The 19,958-nt window shown below is 35.8% G+C and overlaps 1 protein-coding gene across 1 annotated transcript in view; it reads right to left on the reverse strand.

Moving 5' to 3' along the window:
- LOC150086619 (CDK5 and ABL1 enzyme substrate 2-like) overlaps nt 1-19,958 on the reverse strand; it is a 142,471-nt gene that overhangs the window by 80,374 nt on the left and 42,139 nt on the right. The window contains exons 3-4 of the mRNA XM_090372205.1: nt 16,872-16,986; nt 4,807-4,893 (exon numbers count right to left, since the gene is read on the reverse strand). Coding sequence (XP_090228331.1) covers nt 4,807-4,893; nt 16,872-16,986 — 202 coding nt within the window. The remainder of the gene's footprint in view (nt 1-4,806; nt 4,894-16,871; nt 16,987-19,958) is intronic.

Consider the following 19,958-nt stretch of genomic DNA (forward strand, 5'->3'; position numbering starts at 1 on the left):
CACGACAGATGATGTCTTGGATCTCTCAAATAAAATCAAAGTGGACTTTTTCTACATGGGATGAGATAGAGTGTAGTGCTTCAAATGGAAATAGAAAATTAGAAGCTTGCTACTAGAATGTCCAGACCCCAAGAAACTGTCCGTAAATCTCCGAGATCTTGGGCCAATGTGGTTTGGTTGGAGCCGTGGCAAGAGATAGAGAAACCCAGGGCTTTCATTGTTAAGGCTGTCTGAGATAAGTATAGCAAATGGAAGTGAGATAAATGAGATAAGTATAGCAAAAGCAAATGGAAGTGGGGCTTCTGAAATCTGTATGCCCTGTTTTGGTTGATGTAAAAGTCCTATCTATAAGACCTATCAGGGATAGGAAGGCTGTGGTGGAGATGCCTACAGACGAGGACTTGCATAAAATCTCTTCATGTAGCAAAGTGACAGAACTTGAGATGGAGGTCAATCGGCCCCCAAAACTGAAGCCAAAAGTGGTGGTGTTTGATGTTGACCAGAAGGTCAGAAGTGAACATCTAATAAACCAGCTGTGGATGAGAAATCTCAAAGACACTAGTATTTCTGAAGACATACTAGACATTATGCTACTGCAACATGATCTAGAAAAGTTGAGCATATGGGCTGAGAGGTGGCAACTGAAGTTTAACATTGACAAATGAAAAGTACTTACTGCATATGGGTAGCAATAACCCAACGTATCAACTGTGTGGTACTACACTCAGGGTGGTAGAGAATGAAAAAGACCTGGGGGGTAATTGTGCAGTCAGATATGAAGTTTTCTGAGCAGTGCAGACAGTCTGCAAGAATAGCTTATTGTGTCTTGTCAATGATATACAGGAATTTTTCTAGCAGGGATAAGGAGGTGATTATCCCCTTGTATAAGGCAATGGTCAGACCACACCTTGAGTACTGTGTACAGGTCTGAAGGCCTCATTTTCAGCAATCAACACCAGCAGGTGTTGATTGCTGGAACAAAATCCCATATGTAATTGTAGAAGTTGACAGCTTAAATAAATTCAAGGCAGAACTATACAAACATTTGAAGTTAATAGATGTGTGAAATGGGAAAGGTCTTTTTTTGGCTGACTATATAAGCTTGCTTTCTTGCATCACATGCCTCTGCTAATGCTAATATCTTTTATTCTTCAGTTCAAGCTGTGGCCAGAAATAGGGCAAGGAACAGTCAGGCAAGCAATTTTGTTATTCAGTGTCCTGGAGAGATCAGGATAATCCTGATGGCCAAGGTTGGGATCTATATAAATTGGTCCTTGCATAGGGTTTGGGGACCTTCTAGCTCCTAGTCCATTCTACTGCTGCATGGTCTACAGCCATGCAGCAAGACTCTGTAAGAGTGACGCCTTCTGTGGACATTGTGGTGGCAGAGATCATTCTTTCAAAGAGTATCAAAAGCTTAATGATCCTCCTAAATGTGCAAACTACTGGAGGAGGAAAGCCCGCTTGGAGTATGCTACTGTCAGTCGACTGTGTCCGGATTTTGACTGAGCACTTGATACTGTTCATAGGAGAACTGATTAGAATAGTATGTTTTGGATAATGAGCATGAGGTAGCCCAGCAGTTCACCTTAGGAGAGGAAAACATGATTGGCTGTTTGCTAATTTTGTGCTGACATGATGCCTGTGGGTGCCGCTCATGCAGATTAACATCCTGTTTTAGGGACTGACCATCCTGATTTGTCGAGCTAGAGGTTCCTGACCTTTTTTTTTTTTTTTTTTTTTTTTTGTTAAACTTAACATCTGTTAGGACTTAAGAGGTGTTTTACCTCTTTGTCATAAACCATGTAGGTTAAGATCAAATTTGTTAAATGTGAGAGCATAAGATAGTAGTTGTGCATTATAGCCTTAGTAGCCCTTGCACCAATAAATTCAAAAAACAAGATAGTAGTGACCCACCACCTTGTGGTGAGGACAGAAACTTGTGATGGGGGTGTGATGCCCCGACCCCATCATGAGGCTAAAGGTTTCTCTCCTAGTTAAATCTATTTTTATTTTTTACATTAAGTTGACCGAGAGATGTGGTGTCTCTGCTTTTGTTTTGAAATAAAATTAACTGATTTAATAGGGTTATGTTATTAAAAGCAGATGAGCTATATATGTGGAAGTGTAGTGACTAGTGTGCTGGCTCACTTAAATGCAAATGTCCTTTCTGTTTTGTGCAAATGTTGTGTGCTGCCCAAGTGAGATTGACTGAGACTGAGTCCATGGTGTGGGAGTTTCACAAGTGTCTGAGTGTGATAAGAAACTGTTCATGTTCATATGTGAGAGATGAATAAATGTGTGCATTGTATATATGTAACAATAATGAAACACAGTAAGAAAATCCACATAATTTATACTTGTAAATAAAGTTCATTGAAATATTATGACATACTATGGAGTGTATCCAGCTTATGAAAATTATTCAACTTTCCATTTTAAGTAGAGGGCATGTCATAGGTATTGATGTATTCAAAGATAGATGGTTCTCCAATGAGTAGCACATAACTCCCAAACTTGAACAGTCCTCTTGGTAAGGAAAGTTTTTAAAGCAAGTCTAAAAACACACACACACACACACACACACACACACACACACACACACACACACACACACACACACACACACACACACACACACACACACACACACACACACACATGTTATTTATATCTTCTTTGAGTTCTTTTGGTGTAAATATAACTTTAGCATTAGCATTAGTAGAGGCATTTGATGCAAGAAAGCAAGCTTATGCAGTATCAGCCAAAAAAAAATAAAGTAAAATAAATAAATAAAAAATAACCACTTCCACTTCACCCCTCTGTTCGTTCAAAATACCTGTCCAGCTGAGCCTTAAACTTATTTAGGCTATCAACTTCCACGACAAGGGATGGAAGTCTGTTCCACCTACCAACCACGCGCTGGCTAAAGGCAAATTTCCGCACATCTATCCTACATCTGTCTTTCCTCAATTTGAATTTATGCCCTCTCAGGTGATTATTCTGAGCAAGAGGAAGAATCCCATCAGCATTGAGCATGCTCAAACCATTCAAGGCTTTGTACACCTCTATCAGATCACCTCGCTGGTGCCTAGTCTCCAGACACTGTAATTCGCAAAACTTAAGCCTTTCTTCGTAAGAGCATCCCTTTGTTCCATTCACTAATCTTGTTGCTCTTCTCTGTACTCGTTCCAGCAGCTCTACATCCTTCTTGAAATGAGGCCTCCAGGCCTGTATACAGTACTCTAGGTGTGGCCTGACCATTGCCTTATACAAGGGAATGATCACCTCCTTATCCCTACTAGAAAAATTCCTATATATCATTGACAATACACCATGAGCTACTCTTGCAGCCCGTCTGCACTGCTCAGAGAACTTCATATCTGCCTGCACAACCACCCCCAGGTCTCTTTCATTCTCTACCACTTCAGTGTAGTACCACAGATTTGATATGTTGCTCTGGGGTTGCTGTTTCCCATATGTAGTACTTTACATTTGTCAATGTTAAACTTCATTTGCCACCTCTCAGCCCATCTGCTCAACCTTTCCAGATCCTGTTGCAGCAGCATAGTGTCAGTAGTGTCCTTGACAACCCTGCCAACTTAATATATGACTGGAGGTTTCTATTTGAACACTTGTCTAAATAATGTTCAATGAATCCAAGCCCACATATCCCAATTTCACAAAAGATGACACTACCTTGCCACCTGACCACAGTTTCCAGTGTTCTTCAATCCTATTACCAGCTGAATTGGAACCAAAGCAAATCACAAAAAGTGCAGACTGACAATTCATTTTTCATTGATAGCAGAGTAGATTAGCTCACTATGTGACTCATATGTGGGCTGAAATTTAACTATACTGTTCTTTTCTACTAGATATTCATATCTAGCAGCATCAATCCTTTATCTGATGTAGCATGTTGTTGTAGTAGGGTTTTGGTAGCATCAACAACTATGGCCATATTGCACCATGCCATACTACTGCAAATTGCATGTATTCTGTGGTTGATCTTCTGCTTGCTGGACAAAAAACCTGAGTTTCTGGGAGAAAAAATCCATGCTACCCTTAACGAGACCGACTAACTCAGCCGTGTTGTGAAAAAGGCCCATAATAAACCCCCCCCTCATCAATGGGACTCAAATGATGTAGCAAATACCTTTCTCTTCATCATCATTACTGCCCATGTTAAGGTCCTATATCAGTTATTTTAAATTTTTCACAAAAATTTCTGGAATATTCTGCTAAGTATTATCTAATACAATTTTGTTTGGCTGCATATTTTGCAGCCAAATATCAATTATCAAATATCAAATACCAAATATCAATGGCATTTGACAAATAATAAGTTCACATTTAAACTTATCATAAATGTTCTTTAAAAACTTTTAGCATATTCCATTAAGCATTAACTGACATTTGTTTTGTTTGATTGCATGCAGATACCAAATGGTTTTCACAAACAAAAAGTGTAAGCTCAATAAAATATCAGAATGTTACTAGTGCTTTGTATTATTTAAATTTTTTTTTTTTTTTTTTTGATTTTTTGTGTCCTTTTATATTTAAAATCAGGAAATACTGATTTTGTCATAAGACTACATTAAGCCTAATATAGTATATTATATAATGTACCGTTATATTACAATATACAGGCTAGGTAGACAAATATGCAATTAAAACTGAAAATGGATAATGCAAAAACATCCTTGAAAAAAAAATTATTTTCTCCAGCAATATTTTTGAAAATACTGTATTTATTTAGATTTGAATGTGGATTATTACCTCTGCAGGCAAAATAGAATTTACCTTGTTGGGCCATGTGCATTGTGACGATTATAGGGCAATGCTGAGAAAATAACAAATGGTGCTTTCTTAGAGGATACTAACATGACCCTGTGAAGAAGAATATAGAAAAACTAAGGATTTCATGTAAATATGAGGTAATAAAATAAAAAAAATAAAATAAAAAAAACATGTATTAATCTTAGCCTTATGGCAAGTTAAATTATTACAAAAATACACACATATAAAAAAATATGCAAAAATAAAATTAAAAAGAAATCAAATAGAGAGAAAACAGACTCAAAGGTTTTTCAAAGATAAAAGATGTCAGAATGGTACTGGTGCTATGCATTATTTCATTTTTAAATTTTTTTTTGTTTTCTTTTATATTTTATAAGAACTGTTTTTTATCATAAGATAAAACTGCTACATATAAGGGAAAAAAAATTAATAAATATAAGACTATTTAATTTTACCTCATGCTTTTTAACCTCCTTAATGCAGAACATAAAGGTGTAAAATCCCGAGACCCTTTAAAACCTTATTCCTAACTACTCTAACAAAAATTACCTATGAATTCTCTAATTTACAAGTACTTTTTGTATTTAAAAGAGTGTATTGTTTCGACATATTTTTACAGTTAATACATTGCTTGACAAAATTAACAGAACATGTAGAAAACATGGTGTAATTCATGCAGCTTGAGATAAAGCAAGACAAAATTTGGTATGGCGGTGTACCATAGAGTAATGATGAAATGAGGAGACCACGAAAAACTTCGGACAGGTATAATGGACATTTATAGGGGTTGTATAAGAATTACCACAAAGGTCACATTACAGAAGTAATGTGACCTTTGATGCTTGAAAATATGGTCACATGACATCAGTGTGGCATACTATCACCTCCAATGGCTAAAGAGGCCTGACATGCTCGATATATGGTGTCTATAAGATTCCGTGGCAACAAATCCCATTCTTCCACCGGTGCAGAAATTAGCTCACCAAATGATCGAGGAGTTGGCTGTTGGCGTGCAATGCGACGTCCAAGGGCGTCCCACACGTTCGGTCGAATTCTGGTGATCATGATGGCCATGGCAGTCATTGGATATCTTCAGTTTCAAGATGTTCTTCCACCACTTCAGTTCTGTGTGCAGTAGAATTGTCATGCACAAAAAGAAATCTTGGGCTAACTGCACTCCTAAAAAGTCACACATAGGGGTTCGAGGATCTGCTCTCGGTACCCCCTATCAAAAAAATGGAGGAGCACAGCCATTGATCATTATTCCGCTCCACACGAGAACATCACCTCCACCATAACTGTCCCCTTTTCTGATGTTGGAGGGATGGTACCGCATTCCTCGTTGTCTCCAGATAAAATAATATCTAAAATCTGTTTGTAGGCTAAAACGGGACTCAGAAGAGAACAGAACTGTACCCCATTTGTCAGGACTCCAAATCCATATGTTCATGGCACCAGCTTTGACGAGCTCTGCAGCAGTTTGGGGTTAATGAGATAGAAACCACTGGCTTCCTTGCATAGAGTTCACTTATTTAGGGGTTTAGAAGGCTCAATTTAGAGCCTTCTAACATAGTCTGGTTGGAAACAATTTCTCCTGTGGCCACAGCAACCTCAAGAGGCAGTTGATGACAAGATATCGTAGGGTTCCGTTTAACTGTTAGAGAATCAGCGGTCTGTTCTGGTTGATGTAGCCCTAGGGTGAACTTGGCCTGCTCTTCCTGTAATGGTTCCTTTCTCCTGAAACTGCTTCCATAGTGCTGAGACAACACTGAGTGATACATTAAGCCAATGTGCCATCTTCACCTGTGACTGCCCGGCTTCAAGTTGTATAACAGCCTGCCATCTCAAAGCATCATATAAATGACGATGACTTGCCATCCTGAGTACTGGAGATGTGGCAATTCCACTGAGAAAGCCAAAAAAACAAGAATGAAATGATGTAGTCACAATCTGTGTTTTAATAAACATTAATAATTTGCATAATGTGTGGCTGTGTAAGGTGGTAGACTGATTTCAATTGAATACTTGGAATTTGCATGCCAGGAGGTGTATTATATCAAATATTTGTCTTTGTTTATACTGTTCACAATAAAATATTCATCAGACATTTTGTTCTGTTAATTTTGTCAAGCAATGTAGCTGTGTCACATTCAGCTACACAGATCTCTAGCCATGGCTACATTATGTCTTGTTCTTCTGTTTACTTTATAAATATGTTTAGCAAGAAAATATGAATAAACTGTTGAAAGTTATTTACCGGTATTCATACCCATTCTTTATAAAGGCAATATAAGAAGTTAACACTGCAACTAAGACTAAACTGAATAAAGGGAAGTAAATATTACATGCTTGCAATCGTTTCCAGAAAATATAAAAAAAAGTTCTATTTTATTTTATTTTTTTGAATTGCACTACCACATAATTATAAATATATATTAATGATTAAGATTTGTAAAATAATAAGAGAAGTTTACCTCAATATATTACGTAGAACACTTCTGTATGATACTCTCCAGAAATTAAAAATCTTAACATTAGAGTAACAAATAATTAAAAATCAATTTAACACAACTTAATGCAATTTAATTTAACAATTTAATGCAATTAAAAATAAGAAAATTAATTAAAAGAATTTTATGAATAAATTACAAAATGATTTTGCAAGGCAGGAAGGAAAATCGTTTTCAATTTTTTCGTAAAATTCTTTTAATTAATTTTCTTGTTTTTAATTGCGTTAAATTGATTTTTAGTTGTGTTAAATTGATTTTTAGTTGTGTTAAATTATAATGTCGAAAATCTTACCCTAATGTAAGATTTTCGATTTTTTCATTTTAATTTCTGGAGAATATCATACAGGTAAACTTCTCTTATTATTTTACAAATATTGATATCAACGTAGAACGTATTGAGCATTACAGCTCTGGTTCATACTATCTAATTAATGATTAAGGCCTATTTATAAAAGAATTTTTGATTCTTCAGTATAGTAATACATCAACACTATATACTGAGTTTGTGAAACACTGAGCATATTTCAAAATACATTTTCCCATCAAAAGCATTATGAATATGCTGTGCATTCCTAAAAGACAAAAAAAATATATATTTAAACCAAAATAGGAATTTTACTATTAATAAATAAACAATAGCTTTAATGATTAATAAAAGTGTGTAATGCAGTTAGGTAAACAAAATATTAAAAGTGCAGTTTATTTGGAAGTTTGCTTCACAATTTAAAAAAAAAAAAATAAATAAAACAAGTTAGGTATGTTTGCGTTTTTCATAAATTAATTGATTTTTTCTTTTTCTGTGATTAACAGAAGTGAAAATTAAATATAGTTATTTTCTTATCAATTAATTACTAAGATTATAACTTTATAGACACTTAAGAAAACTCAGTAGTTTTATGTTCTCTAAACTTAGCCATTCAGTTTAACTATGACTGTATGATATTTAGTACTCTTTTCCTATACGTATTTAATCTTCTTTTTCTCTTTCACTTTCCATATCTCTTCACAAGCAGCATCAAATTCACAAGTTTTACATAACAATACATGCAAAGCATGCACAGACTGTCCAAAGCTAACAATACTAAAACCACGTTTAATCTAGGAATTTCTTTTTTTCCATACAAACTGTATGGAGAAAAAGAAATATTAATTGCCAGATTTATATTTATATGATTTTAATGAATTCTGGGATGGCTCATCCATTGAGAGTTGAGTTATATTACTCATGGAGAGACAGACTGATGGGAATGGAGAGACACACACACACACACACACGCGTGTGTGTGTGTGTGTGAAAATGCCTAATCATAAATAAAAAAAGACAACATGATTAATAGTGCACTATGAATGAACAATTATAAACTGAAATCAGAATTAGACTTCTGTCAGGAAACAGGACTATCTGGTTTAGTTTTAGAGTATTTATTTTGATCAATATTTTTCTTTGAGATTGGCTGATGAGTTAGCATCTTGGCTATTATTTTTAGAGTTGTGGGAACCAGAGAAAGAATACATGGTCATGTCCACTCACAAAGCATTTTCAAATGTCCAATTTAACTTGAAGGGAAATGAATAATTTCATTTTACTGGGCCATGACATTTCAATATCAATGCTTTTTCTTTGTTGAACTGTGAAATGGGCTCTCAAGTGCATATGAAATGAGAATTAGAAGTACTACCATAGTGAGCAAACTGTAACTGATTCTCACACATGCCAGAAGACTTGATGTGAGAGTTGTGATAAGAGTTCCCACATAATATGATTTGAGTAGAACCTTAGTTGTGATCATCATCTGCCTGTTGCTCTCTCTCTCTCTCTGAAATTATCTGCAAACTATGCTAAGTGTTTTTTCTCTCCAACACCATACTGACCCATACTAAACAAGTCAAAGAATTGTGAAGTGGTATCAAAACATATAATGAGCAAAAATAAAATACAAGGATGCAGAGAAACAGCATAGTATTAGTATTAGAAGTAGCAAATGATACAAAAAAGAAAACTTAGACAGAGTAAGCCAAAAAAATAAAAAATAAATAAAAAAAGAGAACTTCCCATATCACTGTCCATCACCTCTAATATTTTGTCTAGTTCTTCCTTGAATTTATTCAAATTACTCACTTCTACAACACCAGATGGAAGTTTGTTCCAACAATCACTACCTTCTGGCTGAAGGCAAATTTCCATCTATTCTGTAACAACCATCCACCCTCAATTTGAATTTGCACCCCATTAGCATTGTTGGTCCTTTCTCAATCCATTCGAACATTGCTGGATGTATATCAAAATACAGACCAAGACTGTAGAAAACCTATGTGAACCGCATGTTTTTTTATTTATGCTATTGTTTGTTATAGCTTAGATTTAATGTTAGCATTAATAGAGGCATATGATGCAAGAAAGCAAGCTTATACAGCATCAGCCAAAAAAAAAAAAAAAAATTCCATTTTCACCCATCCATTCGCTCTAAAAGTTTATCCATTTCTTCCTCGAATTTATTTAAGCTAGCAAACTTCCACAATGACAGATGTAAGTTTGTTATTATTGTTATTTGTTTTTTTTTTTAGGAGCATTAGCAACTAAGGCTAATGCTCCTAAAAAAGGATATGCGGTGGTCATTCCCTGACCTTTCCGCATCCTCTGTATTCAGGATATGCGGTGGTCATTCCCTGACCTTTCCGCATCCTCTGTATTCAGGATATGCGGTGGTCATTCCCTGACCTTTCCGCATCCTCTGTATTTGGTGGTGACGGGCTCCAACTCTGATCTAATCAAGAAGCGTGTGCTATGCACTGCTGCTCCTTCCCACCTGGCTACGGAGGCGCCATGTAAGTTTGTTCCAGCAATCAACTATCCACTGGCTACAGGCAAATTTCTACGCATCTATTCAACAACTGTCTTTTTTCAATTTAAATTTATGTCCCATCAGGTTCTTAATCTGAGCAAGAGGAAGTATCCCACCAGCGTTGAGCCTGCTTAAACCATCCAAGGCTTTATACACCTAAATCAGATCACCTTGTAGGTGCCTATTCTCCAGATGCTGCAAATTTCCAGAACTTGAGCCTTTTGTGGTAAGAGGACCCCTTTGTTCTCCTCACCAATCTTGTTTCCCTCCTTTGTACTTATTTGAGCAACTCTACATCCTTCCTAAATTGAAGTCTCCAGACCTGTATGCAGTACTCAAGGTGTGGCCTGACCATTGCCTTTTACAAAGGGGTAATCACCTCCTTTTCCCCACTAGAAAATCCTGTATATCATTGACAATATCCCATGACCTGCTCTGGCAGTCTGTCTGCAGTACTCAGAAAACTTTATATCTGACTGCACAATTATCCCCAGGTCTTTTTCATTCTCTACCAACTTGAGTGTAATACCACACAGTTGATATGTTTCTCTGGGATTACTGCTACCCATATGCAGTATTTTGAATTTGTCATTGTTAAACTTCAGTTGCCACTTCTCAGTCCATTTGCCCAACTTTTCTAGATCCTGTTGCAGCAGTATACTGTCATTAACAACCCTGTCAACCTTTGTATCATCTGCAAACGTTGACATTAAGTCTGATATACCTTCATCAACATAATTAATAAATACAGAAAACAATAATTGGCCCATCACTGAACCCTGGGGGACTCCACTGATAATATTAGTCCACAATAAGCAGTGTCCATTAATAACAACTCTCTGTCTTCTCCCACTCAACCATCCCTTTATCTATAGCAGTAACCTGCCTTTAATACCACACTGCTCCTATTTGTACAACAGTATTAAAAATTTCCCTGAAATTCAAGTATGTGATACCAAAATTATTTTTTGCATCCAGTTTCTTTGTTACTGCACCATAGTATCCAATCAAATTGGTCACATAAGATCACCCCTTGGCAAACCCATGTTGTGAGTGAAGTATAACTGCATCCCTGTCCAGATGATCCTGCATTACTTCTTTAACAAGTGACTCCATTATTTTTCCTGGAACACAAGTTAAGCTAACAGGTCTGTAATTACTCATGTCACTCTTTGATCCCTGTTTGTGAATTGGAGATACATTCTCACATTTACGTTCATGGGGACTTCTCCTGAATCCAAGGATGCTCTCATAATTAGGGCCAAGGGTCTGCTTACCTTCTTTTCTACCAACCTTAATATAACTGGATAGATCGCATCCACTCCAGATGTCTTTCTTACTTCAGTAATTTCTCTTTTACTTTGTTCTTAGTTATTACAAAATCCTTTAGCTCCCTGGTAGAGTTTGATAAACTTCTGTATCCATTCCATTAAAGAATTCCTCATGTGTGAATGCAGATGCAAAGTGCTTATTCAGCTTGTAAGCAACCTGAGCAGGATCATCAACAGTTGAACCACTGATATCAAGTGGACCTATGTGATTCACCTCCTTTCTTCTAGTGGTTACACAAGGAAAGATATCTTTGCTATTTTTTCTTTGCATCCTTTGCAATGATTTCTCATAATCTGCCTTAGCTTGCCTAACGTTCTTTTGGCTTAATTGCAGACTAGTTTATAAATACCACAGGTCATATTTTTCTTTGCATCCTTTGTCAAAGATTTCTCATAATCTGACTTAGCTTGCCTAACATCTTTTGTGATTTGACTGCAGACTACTCCACCATAGGCTTCCATATCGCCTGATAATTTATGTCTCCCATACATTTTTCTTCTCTGCAACAAGTCTCATTAGTTCATCTGGTATCTATTTAAGTCTAAGATTTGAACAGCATTTCTTAGTTGGTACTAAAAGCCTAGTAGCTCCAGTAGCTCCTATGATTATTTCCTTGAATGCTTTCCATTTAGAACTGATGATAGCAACATCATCAGTTGGTCCCACTGTAGTCACCTTCATAAAAGCAACAACCCTTCCCTTTACCTTTAAGTAAACCCCATATCAATACACTGTGATCACTGCCATCTAGTGGTACTTTTATCTGAAGATTCTTAAATGTATAGCAAATTCACCTTTTATGTTGAGGCTACACAATTTAAAAAGATATTAATCATTTAGACAGAACTGTACATAATGGTATTTGTCTCTAAGTTGAATATAAGCACAAGTTTGCAGAGAGTTGTTTCCAGTTACAATAGTTCAGTTGGATACAGTATATTTCTAAACACTATGATTCTGTATCATTATTTTGCACTAGATGTAAAATTCTGTACATTGAATCAACATGGAAGTGAGCTGCATATCTCCACTATTTTAGATGCATTTTGCTTTCCAGTTCAAGGAAGGCAATCAACTCTCATCTGTAACAGTAAGGTTGATAACTATATTACCTAAAAGAAAATACAATAGCATCAAATCAAAATTCATATGCTTTACTTGCATTTGATTATTTTGTTCATGGATAGACTTTCTGCTCTCAGAGAAGACCGAGCACCAAGTCCTCAGCACTAAGACTTCTGCTCATGTTCCACTTAGAGACAAATACCATTAATCCATGGTTTTGTCTATATTGTTAATATCTTTTTAAATTATGAAGCATCAACATAATAAGCGAATCTGCTATACATTTAAAAATCCGAGGCAATGCCAGGACATCTGTTTCAAAGCTTACTCACTTCTCATCAGCTGATTGGTGATCTCCATTAGCAAATGTATGCCAAACTATGAATAATATATTTTGCCTAAGTGAATAGCAAAGTGGTGTATGAAAGTAAAACTTCCATTTAAAAACATAACTGTTATGTTTACTTGTAACTCCTAGAACTGGACTATAACTGCCTTATGTAGTACAATACAGTAGGATTGTAGTGTTATTTCAATGCAGTAGCTGAAATCAAATCAAAATTTATATACTTTGTTTAATTTTGATTAAAGAGAGATTTTCTGCTTTCAACGAAGTTCAAGTGCTGGACTGTCCGCTATGTCCTCAGTGCTGGACATAGTGGACAGTGTCGAGGATCAAGTGGCTCACAACTCTGCTATCAGTTCTCTTGTGTTGAGATACAGTTCTCTGTAAAAGCCAGAAAGTGTGAGTGATATCCTCATTGCTAAAGCTAGGGCTTATGTTCAACTCAGAGACAAATAGTATTATCCATGATTCTGCCTAATCTATATCATATAGTATCACCACAAGCCTTAGTAACAAGAACTCAGTCTTTAGTGAGAGCAGAATGTTTCTCTGTGATCAAAATTTCAGCCGTGTTGAAATACCCCTGCAATCCTATAGCACTATACAACATATATTTAGTAATAGACTCTGGCAGATCCAGCCTGCTCATCAAGCAATTCATTTGGCACCCACTTACCAAAACTTTTGCTATTTTAATATAATCATAAAGAATAATTATACTGAACCAGCATTTTAAAAATGCTTATGTGGAATACAATCTTTTATACTATGATGCTTCTGTCATTCAAAACAAACTTCTATGAGTTTCTCGTGTCTGTTGCTGCACTTGGCCATCTAGAGTTTTAACCTTCAACAGTCTCTTCAAAAATCTCTCTTTCTCTCTCTCAGAAGTTTATCTGCAAACTATGCTTAGTGTTTCTTCTCTCCATACTGACACAAATTCACCATATATATTAAATGCATTTTTATTCTTGTGGACAATGAATTTCATGATCACATATTTTGTTTTGCAGAACTTAGCAATTTTTTGCAGAACTTAGCAATTAGCAAGAAAGCATCACACATAGCACATAACTTACATCTTTAATAACAGTTACACATTCCTTAAAATATTTTTCAGCTTCTCATGTGCTGTCCAAGTAGTGGTTAATTCCCTACCATTTTAAAAGCTTTGGACTTAACTGTTATTACCAGACCTGGGTGATTTATTCCTGTTGGTAATAGCAAGAAATTCTACAAGCTTTTCAAGCAGGGGCCAAGTTGGACATTCTTTGAGATATACATGCAATTATGCTAATATAATATACTAAAATTTACAAAAATATACTAAGAATGAATGGGCCTGTTGTACTGGAATCCATAGAGATACAAATAATAATGCATATATCCAGTGAAATATTTTAATTGACTTTGGAGCTTTCAAGGCTGAATGTGCCTCTTTATCAACAAATGGATAACTTTACAGATAAATTATTTAACGGACACAGAGTTGTGCGTGCAGTGAGCCGTGCAAGGGTACGAGGTAGGCCATTCAGTCATTAAACTGGTGATCATTGTTGCTGCATGGACATGCGTAGTTTTGCCTCCAGCATTTATCTAGACTTAAAACAGTTGCCTCTAAGATGGGGTGTAGTCTCGTGCCTTTGTTGCGGTTCATGGTTCCCACATTACATAATATATTGAGTGACTAACGAGGTGGTGGCGAAAGTGTCAGGACTGGTCAATTACTTTGTAGTCCCACTTGGGATTAAGATCGTGGTATGTTGACCAGTAGTTCTCTGTGATTGCGAACTGGTCGATCTCAGCAAGGCAAATCGATCTGTCGTGTTCCGCGAGGTGGTCTTGAAGACATCTCGAGGTCTCTCCTATGTAGCAGCTGTTACAGTCTTTGCAGGCTATGCGGTATACCACACCGCTGCGTAAGAGAGGGATGACCAGAGTCTTTATGTTGGAAACTAGAGAACGTAAGTTTCTACCAGGCAACTGCATGCATTTTGTGTGGTATTCACGGAGGGTTTTTGAGATCCGGCCTGACATGCCTGGATAGTAGGGAAAGGCACATTGTCCTGAGTTAATGAGTTCATCCAGTTCACTCTAGAGTTAGAAGTAGATGGATCTCTCCCATTCTTGGATGTCCTGGTAAAACGTGTGGGCCCCCATCTAGAAGCCTCAGTGTACCGTAAGCCAATGTGGCGCGGACAGTTCACAAACTACAGATCCGGCCATGCCCCTAGCCATCTCAACAGCACTGCATACGCGCTATTCTCCAGGGCTTGGAGCCACTCCAGCATAGATGAAGCTAGGTGCAATGAGATTTCCAGACAGACTTGATCAATTGTGGCTACCCAACACACATATTGGACAAGTGCTTATTACAAGCGCAGGAGCTCACAGTCCACCCGAGACCGCATATATTATGTAATGTGGGAGCCATGAACCGCAACAAAGGCATGAGAGTACACCCCGTCTTAGAGGTAACTGTTTTAAGTCTAGATAAATGCTGGAGGTAAAACTACGCACGTCCATGCAGCAACAATGATCACCAGTTTAATGATTGAATGGCCTACCTCATGCCCTCGCATGGCTCACTGCACGCACAACTCTGTGTCCATTAAATAATTTATCTGTAAAGTTTCCATTTGTTGATAAAGAGGCACATTCAGCCTCAAAAGCTTCAAAGTCAATTAAAATATTTCACTGGATATATGCATTATTATTTGTAAAATATACTAATATTTTGTGCTGCTAGTTACTCCAGCTTATCCAAAATAACTCAACATAATTTCTGATGTAATCATATGTTATAATAAAAATAAGCAATTACTATTTTCTGAACACATCTTATACAAAAGGTATCTTATACAATGGTAAACCTATACATTTTGAGTGTAAAATGGAACTGCATCATAACAACTCACAATGGAAGGGCTAGTAAAAAAAAAATCACATTGCTGGACAAATATATCAATTTACACTCAGATCCATATTGTTAATGATATAAGCTTTAGTACGTATCATGTATGTGGAATGTGCATTCACAGACAATTTGCATATTTTGAAAGATAAAAAACTCACTGAACCGCACAGCATAACTCTAAACTTCTGCCCAAAATGGGAAAATTACACTGCTGAATGAAAAGGCATTTGAGAAATTCCTCTAGTTCAGTGTTATACAAACTTTTTCAGCCTTAGACCCCTCTTGATTCCTACCCTAGTTGAGCTGAATTCTTCCATAATCCAGAGATGTTTTAGCAGTGGTCAGTGCCACTAGAGTTAGGGTGTTTTAAGATAAGTGCTCAGATAATTAAAACCACGAGGCATCAGTATATTGCCTGTATCTTAGGCTGATAGGCTGTGAGGAAAAATTGGTTTCTGTAAAAAAAAAAAAAAAACCTCCTGTAGTTCTGCTAAAACCTGCCTAGCTATAGTTCCAAGTGATGGGGGTGGAAGAAGGGTTCTTATATGGACTTCTGGGTTGTAATGGGACTTGGCCTGGCTAATGAGGGTTAAGCAACTATGCCATCACAAAAGGATTCTTCCCTTGCCAAACACATGAAATCTTGTACAGATAACCGGCTCTGACAATGGTGATGATTACTGCTAAGTGTATAAAGTGAAAAGTAGTTTTTCCTCTAAAGCCTCATGCTAGTTGAGGAAGTGGAAGAATCCAGTGGGAGTGAACGTAACTTTATGGTTTAAATTTGAACATAACATCTTTGGTAGTGGTGGTAGGGAAATCTTAAATTATGTTCTGTAGTGTTAACACTGAATTAATGTCTAGCAGTATTAAGCTTTTGTTACCTTATATGTGCATTGAAGAGCATTAGAACATGTCAGTTCCAATGGTCTAAAAATTGAAAAAAAAGAACACTTCACTGTGTAAGTAGATTACTCAAAATAAAATTTAATGAGGAAAATCTTAAGAGCAATTATCTAATTTCCCTTATTAAACTTTATTTTTGAGTTACTTACCTTTTGTTATGGAAATGATGATCTCTTGGATTTTTTAACACCCTAACTTCTAGCACTGCAGAACAAGATGATTCTGACAAACTAGTAGATGGTTTTCTTGGACGATGTCCATGAGCTAAAAGAAGAAAAAAATATCTTGTGATGATGTGCTACGTGTGGTGTTGTAATGGTATTTAAAGACAGCTTTATATTTTTATTTTTGTATACAAACTATACAAATAATACAACCCGTACAATTAATTCATCCCTATTTAGTGAATACAAACTGCACAATTAATTCATTCCTATTTAGGGAAATCCAACGAAATCAAAATTTTAATAAAGTAAAACCCAGATGAAATTATCTATTATTAAAGCTTTAAATTTTTAGAATCAAATTTGTTTCAGTCTTACTATTAATAGTTACAAATAATAATATTCATGGGATAGGTTTGCCGAACAGTAAAAAAAAAATTATCCCACTAGCTCATAAGGAGGAAGGGCAAAGAGAAAGAAAGGATAGTGATAAACAAATACATCTAGTGATACTCTCTAACATGTTTTTCCTTAAAAAAAAAAAAAAAAAAAAGATTCTTGCAGACTAACTAAAATATTTTTGTGTGCCAGCAATACACCTTATTATAATTTATTCAATACACAATCACACCATAAAATTTGTCCACTCTTTCTCTATTTAATAAATAATACGTTAGGCTCTACACAATAAATATAAAGATAAATTACAAAAAAGAGAGAAAAGATAAAAAATATTCTAAAAAGTTATTCTTGAAGGCTTTCTTTATGGGATTACAACTGCCAAGAATTATAGAATTATTTATAAGGAAGTTCCAGAATCATTTTTATAGAAAGGAGCACTATCCACATACAGAACAGTTTACTTCATAGGATTTGCAAAATAAATTTTACAAATCCTATGAAGTATGCTCATTTTAACTACAGTAGAGGACAAAACACAGTCAGTCTTATGAGGTAAGCTTTGTAATTGCTTTCAGTACAGATAAAGAATTACAACTTGTATTTTTTTTAAACCAAAATAACTAGTTTATCTATTACAACTTACACTATGCAAAAATATGGCTACTTTAAGTAAAGAAATCCTTGCATGTATGTGGGCATACATATAACACTACTTAAAATAACAAGATATCCAATTCTTGCTATATTTAATTATGTTATCTTTATATTATTTAATTGTATAAAAATATTTTAATCATAACATACTCACATACAATGTGTGTGTGTTATGGTTAAATGATGCAACAAAACTTCAGTCTTGTAGGGACAAGACATAACATAATTAAAATATGTTAATATATTTTATTTTTAATTATATAATACATTACCAATTTATATAGTATATGTACAAATTCATCATGGTACTGAGTGTTCATAGTTAAATGCAGGAAAATCTCAAGCAGACTAAACGTATTAGATTAGTCTTGGAAATGCCTTGGCACTCACCAAGATACATGCTGCTTGAAATGGACAGCATAATCACTCAATATAATTAAGGTGTGCTGAGTCACAGAGGTGAACAGTCTGGGAAAATTTTAGCTCCTGCAAACGGATAAGTATTTTTGATATTTTTACTGCATTTTTGATTAATTAACATATTAAATTGTGCTTTACAAAGATATTAAATAGGTTTAGTAGCATTCATTAGCTTATTTTAAAATTTGTCTTTAGCCAGCAGGTGGTTGATAGCTGAAACAAACTTTCATCTGCCGTTCTTGACTAGATAAGCATGGAGTGAAAGTACAGGTGAAATGGAAAGGCTTTTTTTTGATGTTAGAAATGTTTTTACCAATGTTATTTGGAAAAAAAGCTTTACATTACCTAGAAATCATCACAAAACCCGATGCACATGCATTGTACTTGTTTCTGCGGTGACGCAACAATTAAAATGCATGCTTGTTGTAAGAAAACTCAATTGTATGCAACAAGTGCAGTGATGCAACAAGTTGCAATGACATAAATACAATTGAGCAGTGACGTGCTACATTATACCATTATATCAGCTTAATGATTAATACATGAGTGATTGTGCCAAAATCTACAGCCCAGCATTTGAAGGAATATCGTGAAACAAAGAAAGGGAAGTTGGAAAGAAATGTGAATACAGATAAAATTCAACAAGAGTGTTTCGTTATACCTGGGAGTTCTCAAAATGCACCCAAAAAAACTTGAGCTGAAATAATGAAGGAATATTGTGAATGAAAAAAAAAAAAAAAAGGAAATTAGAAATTCAAACTATTCCGGATAATAATTAAATTGTGTTGTGTTAGGGTAGCCAAGAATAGAAACAGGTGCATGTATACCTGCGTGTACACCAATGCTAGGAGTTTGGTAAATAAATTTGATGAATTTGAGGTATTGCTCAAAACATCAAAGGCAGATATTGTTGGGATATCAGAGACGTGGTGTCACACAGATATAAGGAATGCGGAACTGGAATTTGGGGAATACAATGTGTATAGAAAGGATAGACAGGACAGGAGGGGAGGAGGGGTTATGCTATTAGTTAAGAAACACATAAAGTCCAAGGAAGTGAAGCCAGTCGACATCGATGGACAGGGCAGTGTCGAGTCAGTTTGGTGTGACATAAGCATAGGGAAATCAAAATTGAGAGTAGGAGTGTGCTATAGGCCTAATGACTCTGATGAGTATAATAAGATATTGTACAGGGAAATAGAGTGGGCCAGTAAATCAGAGAGTCTTATAATGGGGGATTTTAATTTCCCAGATATTGACTGGAATTTGTGGGTTGGTCACTCGCACACTAGCAAGGCTTTTGTGGATTTATTGGATGATTGTTTTCTACATCAGCATGTTCGTGAGGCAACAAGAGGGAACAATACTCTTGATCTGATTATCAGTAGTGATTTTTCATGCATTAAGAATCTGCAGACAAATGAACCACTAGGTGGCAGTGATCACAGTGTGTTGAAGTGGGATTTACTCAAGGAGGTAACTACCATCAGAGGTAAAGGGAAGGGTTTTTGTTTTCGTAAAGGCGACTATGATGGTCTGAGACAGTATTTAAATTCTATACAGTGGGACCAACTGATGATGTTACCAACAGCAAAC

Source organism: Mastigoproctus giganteus, chromosome 4 (genome assembly GCF_048544385.1).
Source record: "Mastigoproctus giganteus isolate SK-2022 chromosome 4, ASM4854438v1, whole genome shotgun sequence".
NCBI lineage: Eukaryota > Metazoa > Arthropoda > Arachnida > Uropygi > Thelyphonidae > Mastigoproctus > Mastigoproctus giganteus.